This window comes from Otolemur garnettii, unplaced genomic scaffold (assembly GCF_000181295.1).
Source record: "Otolemur garnettii isolate 467f Iridium unplaced genomic scaffold, OtoGar3 scaffold00247, whole genome shotgun sequence".
Classification (NCBI taxonomy): domain Eukaryota; kingdom Metazoa; phylum Chordata; class Mammalia; order Primates; family Galagidae; genus Otolemur; species Otolemur garnettii.
In genome coordinates, this window is record NW_003852642.1 from 836,709 (window position 1) to 842,775 (window position 6,067).

General features: G+C 35.4%; 1 protein-coding gene across 1 annotated transcript; it reads left to right on the forward strand.

Moving 5' to 3' along the window:
* Window positions 1-4,300: 4,300 nt before the first annotated feature.
* LOC100941221 (olfactory receptor 5D13-like) lies at window positions 4,301-5,245 on the forward strand. The gene has a single exon (XM_003802447.1). The coding sequence runs from the start codon at window positions 4,301-4,303 to the stop codon at window positions 5,243-5,245; it is 945 nt and encodes a 314-aa protein (XP_003802495.1).
* Window positions 5,246-6,067: the final 822 nt, after the last annotated feature.

The following is a 6,067-nucleotide window of genomic DNA, read 5'->3' on the forward strand; positions in this document are numbered from 1 at the left end:
ACAAATGTCAAAACATACCATGCTCATGGCTGGGAAGAATCAACATTGTTAAAATGTCCATACTACCCAAAGCAATATATAATTTTAATGCAATCCCTTTTAAAGCTCCACTGTTATATTTTAAAGATCTTGAAAAAATAATACTCCATTTTATATGGAATCAGAAAAAACCTTGAATAGCTAAGACATTACTCAGGAATAAAAACAAAGAAGGAAGAATCATGCTACCAGACCTCAGACAAAAATATATTTCATGGCTTAATTGTATTAATAGAAGCATGGAAGTGTGGCCTGGGAATATTTGAGGAAAGCTAAAATATTTTCAAAGACTGTGAATCAGTGATTTCAAAGGCAGTGATCATTATTTTATGTTAAATTATAAAGCCAGAGTATACTTTCTATTTATACACTGCAAGACACAATATACATGCTATCTACACACAAAAACTACAATGAACATTAGTAACAGTTAGGTATTAATTATTTCATTTTCACTGATTTCTAATTTTCTTTGTGTTTTACTGTAGTTACCATTATTTTCTAAGTGATTTAATATATTTTCTGGGACCCACATGTCAAAATAAATTACTAAAATAAACTTAAATAGGCATTATCTCCAGTAATTTAGAGAAATTACGTTCCACATTAAATCTAATTTCTTAGTTTGTGTTCTAAAAATAACCAATATGGTAATGTTCTCTTGGGTCTGAATCCCCCAAGGTGATGGAGGTATACATACACCCTACGTTTCATTCCTAGAGGTTAGGATCTGCTTCCCAACTTTTGTCAGCTTTTCTCTTTCTTCTTCTCCTGCTTCCTGTCCTTGAGTTCCTCATCCTAGCAAGAAAGAAATATATTCTTGGAACATACATTGAAATTTATTGTGGACTATTGATCTATTTACAAACTTTAATATCAATGCCTAAATTTTAGTGGGAACTTTCTTCAAGATTACTAATAAATAAGACAGTAACTTCAGGTGAGTTGGTTTCAGATGGGTGCTGTATCTTATCTTGTATGATCTTTCTCTCATTTGGAAGACATTGATGTTCTGCCACCTAGGAAGTAGCAAACTCTCCATTAGACTAAAGGTAAAACCTACTGTATCTATCTTCCCACAAGTTCAATTTTGTTGAGCTCTGATCTTTGTCTTTCTCTGGGGTATCAACCTGATTTTTGTTTTCAAGGTGTACCAACCACGTGCCAGCATAGTATAGTCTCACTGAAAAAAGTTAAGAAATATTATAAAATCTGATAATCTCTCCAAGTCACATACAAAGAAAAGAGTAATAAGCATAATTTAATAGTGAACAGAATACAGTGTGACATTTTCCTTTTATCATAATAGTACCTATAACTGTACCTTGAATATGGAAGATGTAGCTGGAGTGAAAAAAGAAACACTGCTACCCTGTGACAGTGGTTTTCATCCAAGGATTTATGTATTGCAAATTTTGCCACAGTGTATAGGAAAAGGGGCTATTCCTTACAAAATATAATTAAAATAAAATAAGCCAAAAAAATAAATGAGCATGCATTGTTTATTATAAACTGAGAACTTTGGTGTGAATAAAGTAGGTTGAACACAGGGGAGTAGCTAGGGCTTTAGGGAAAACCAGGTACAGAAATTTACCTTCGCTAAATTAATCATAGAAAACAACTGAATTTTTCTAATCCAAGATTGGCATAAACCCCACAAAACTTGAGGGATGAAGAATCAGTGACCTCCCAGTGCAGGACAGGAGCACTGCAGGGAAGTTGGTTGTGTCTCTGTTCCCATTATCTACTGGGGTACTGACAGCAGTTTGGTAAATCTTCCTCAGACACAAACCTGGGATGAGAAACAGAGCAGCAGAAGGAATAAGATGATTATGAGACAGCACAGCAAAGGGGAAACAAAGTCCATTTACTGATTGGTAGTTCTCAGTGAATTTGGAGTCAGGGAGAGCCAAAGAGATCAGGAGAAAGAGCTGAAGTAAACTTTGACGTTTTCATCTTTACCCACATGTCTATCACTGCCCACTTTGGCCCTTGATGTGTTTGTAGATGTTTTATGATTTTTGTTGAAAAACAAATTAATTAGTCATATAACTAGAAGTTAAAAGGAGCGAGTATGGGTGGCCTACATTTCTTGCACTCCACAATTGTCAGACTCTGAGCTGAGTATGTTAGCATAATTTCTCTACATAATTCTTGTATACCTATGATATAAGTATTATCCTATCAGTATTATTCTCATCTTATTGATAAAGAATTGGGAGCTAAGAAAGTTTGAGTGATTCATAAAAATTTACATGGCAAGTAACAGAGGCTGAAATCGAAATTCCACCTATGTTTCTGCAGCCCGTGCTTTCTTCATTCTGCTGGTTCGTCATCAGCACTTTGTCTTCCCTTTCCTTTTAAAGGTAATGCATTTTTTTTTTTTGAATGTTGGAAAGATTATTTGATCTTTGAATTTGATAATAAATGTGTCAAGATGTATTTGCCTCAATTGGTCAGGCAAAAAATGGTTTCTTTGTTTATGTGATTCATATCCAAATACTTTTATTACCCTGACATGACGAAGATGTGGTAATTCAGGGTTTGACTTGTTTTGATAATAATTTTTAAATAAATAATTATATAGACGTGTGTTTATGTGCTGCTGTGAATTTTGAAAATTCAAAGTAATGTTTTCACATATAGTATATATTCGGTGACTTAAAACAGGATAATCATGGATGTAGGTTCACTCAAAATCTTCTTCAATACTCAGGGTGGCAATGTTCTCCCTGAAATGTTGAGGGTCATGGAATACCCACTGTTAATTACTACAATATTCTTCAACTTATTGTCAAGAAAAATAGAAGGATTAGGCAAAAGAACATGTTACTTTTCAATTCAGAGATATGATGTATATTTAATAATACAATATACTAGTGAAGTCTCTTGGTTAAAAAATAATAATAAAGGAAATGAGTAGCTAATTAAAATGGCATTAAGGTGAGTATGATAAGAGATTCAGTGAAACTAAGTGAGAAAACAGTTACGTTAGAAAAGAAAACACACTAGTAAAGGAATGTGTCAAAAGTATACCTTCATCGATTCATAAGGTGTTACATTATTTTAGAAAAAAAAGCACTATTGCGCTATGTGGATAGAATCAACAGAAAAGTTGCAAATACACAAGGCTATATTCTCTTTTATTTCCAAAAATATTTTTCAAACTCAAGAGTTCCTTGGATGACTCATGAAACCTGCCTTCCCTCTGATCCTCATCCTGAACATCCGGCATGCAGCTTTGGCAGTGTCACCTCCTCTAAAGTTTCAGCTCTTGGATCCTTTGTAATTTTAATGCTAAATTTATATTCATTTCTGCATTAAAAAGCGGAGACCTTCAGAATAATGGAAACTGAGAACATTTTCCAGAACACTGAAGAATTCTTTTCTTTTCTTTTTTTTATTATTATTATTTTTTTATTCAGTCATAGAATTATTTTCTATCAATTGCTAAGGAAACTACAGTGGTCCTCCCTTCTCTGCGGTTTTACTTCTTGTATTTTCATAGTGATCCATGGTCAACTGTGGTTGGAAGACATTAAGGGGGAATTTCTAGAAGTTAATAATTTCTAAGTTTTAAATTATGCATGACTGTGAGTAGTGTGATAGAATCTCCTGCCATCCTCACTATGAATGTAAAGCATCCCTTTATCCAGCTTCCCCAGTGTGTCTACACCATCTGCCCCTTGGTCACGTAGAAGCCATCTCCTTCATCGGATCAGGCTGAATCAGAGTGCCTGTGTTCAAGTGACCCTTAGTTTATTTACCAATGTTCCTAAAGTACAAAATAGTGATGTTAACATGCAATTTAAGTATTCTATTTTTTTATTAGTTATTTATTGTTAATCTCTCACTGTGCCTAATTTATAAAACTTTCTAATGAGAAAAAATGTAATATATGCAGAGTACATATTACTATCTGGGAATTTGAAACACAACCCCAGTGGATAAGGGGGGGTATGCTATCCTCCAACTTCTGTCACTCAAGATCAACTTCAAAACCCAGCCTATCTGTAATAATAGGTCTAACCCCAAACAAATTTCCTAACTTATATATGCCTTAGCTTGCATATTTAATTTATCTTGTTGCTTGATTATTTAAATGAATGTGCTTTAATATCTAATTTTAATATATGAGTAATAGATTTAGATTAATATATTTTAAGGTATGATATGTCTGGCATAGGGTAAGTATTGTGAAAATATATGAGACAATTATTGTTTTCATTATCATTATTTCAGATTTTCTTCAAAAGCAATCATGTTCTTAGCAGAAGGAAATCAGAGTTCTGGAGCCACCTTCATCCTCTTGGGCTTCTCAGAATACACAGACCTCCAGGTGCCCCTGTTCCTGGTGTTCCTGACCATCTACATAGTCACTGTGCTGGGGAACCTGGGTATGATCATGATCATCAGGGTTAATCCCAAACTCCACACCCCCATGTACTATTTTCTCAGCCACCTGTCCTTTGTTGACTTCTGTTATTCCAGCACAGTGACACCCAAACTGCTGGAAAACTTGGTTGTGGAAGACAGGACCATCTCCTTCATGGGATGCATCATGCAGTTCTCCTTTGCTTCCATATTTGTGGTGGCGGAAACCTTCATGTTGGCTGTGATGGCCTATGACCGGTTTGTGGCAGTTTGTAACCCTCTGCTCTACACAGTGGTCATGTCCCCAAAGCTCTGTGCATCCTTAGTGGCAGGGCCCTACACGTGGGGAATAATCTGTTCCCTCATACTCACCTGTTTTCTCTTGACATTATCCTTCTGTGGCTCTAACATCATCAATAACTTCCTCTGTGAGCACTCTGTCATCGTCTCTGTCTCCTGCTCTGACCCTTCCATCAGCCAAGTACTATGTTTTGTCATTGCCATGTTTGATGAGGTCAGTAGCCTGGGAATCATCCTCACAACTTACATTCTCATCTTTGTCACTATCCTGAGAATGCCTTCTGCTGGTGGGCGCCAAAAAGTTTTCTCCACCTGTGCCTCCCACTTGACTGCCATCACCATTTTCCATGGGACTGTCCTGTTCCTTTACTGTGTCCCAAATTCTAAGAACTCCTGGCTCATTGTCAAAGTGGGTTCTGTGTTTTATACAGTCATCATCCCCATGCTGAATCCTTTGATTTACAGCCTGAGGAACCAAGATGTGAAACAGAGTGTCAGGAAGTTGATAAATTATGCAATGGAATCTTGTTGAGCACTCATATACCCCAAAGGAATCACATTTATTATGTTGAGGTGTGTTCGGTGGTTCAGTATAGAGGCTGATTCAAATTAGTGGTCAATTCATCAGTCAAAATTTTTAATATGTTGTTACAAACCATTTATTTGATTGTCTGATTTTTTTTCACTACAGTGTTTAGAAAATTAACTTTGACATTATATGTTGTAACACAAATGTTAAAAGTGGGATGAATACTGTCTCTGAAATGATTTTTGACTACCCAGAACCACAGAAGTGACCTTTTTTGAAAATAAAATCTTTGTAGATGTAATTGAATGAAGATTAAGATGAGATAATAGTGGATTAAGGTGAGCCCTAAATCCAGTGAGCATACCTTTACATGAGACAGTAAGTACAGACACAGATATTCAGGGAGAAGACAGCTCTTGTGAGTATGGGAAAAAAAAAATGGCCATTTGTTGACACAAACTGGAAGCAAGGAAGCATTCTCATCTAGTTCCTTCTGAGGTAGCATAGTCTTTCCAGAAACTTGATGTCAAATTCTGATCTCAAGAACTGTAAGAAATGAAAGACATTCATTAGAATCCACCAGATTGTAGTAATTTTTGTTATAGCCCTAAGAAAGTTATGTGACAAGAAAATGTCAGATGATAAAACCTTAATCTCTCAATTTGCATGTGTATTTTGGCAGGGCAAGTTATTTTTATTTTTATTAAGTCATAAACACATAGATCGTGTGTACATTTATGCCTTTATGGGGTACAATGTGCTTATTTTATATACAATTAGGAATTCTTACATAAAACTGTTTATATAGCCTTCACCTTATTTGCT

What these genes read in the sequence shown, in the direction of transcription:
- LOC100941221 (XM_003802447.1), top strand. Translation starts at nt 4,301, where the DNA reads ATGTTCTTAGCAGAAGGAAATCAGAGTTCTGGAGCCACCTTCATCCTC.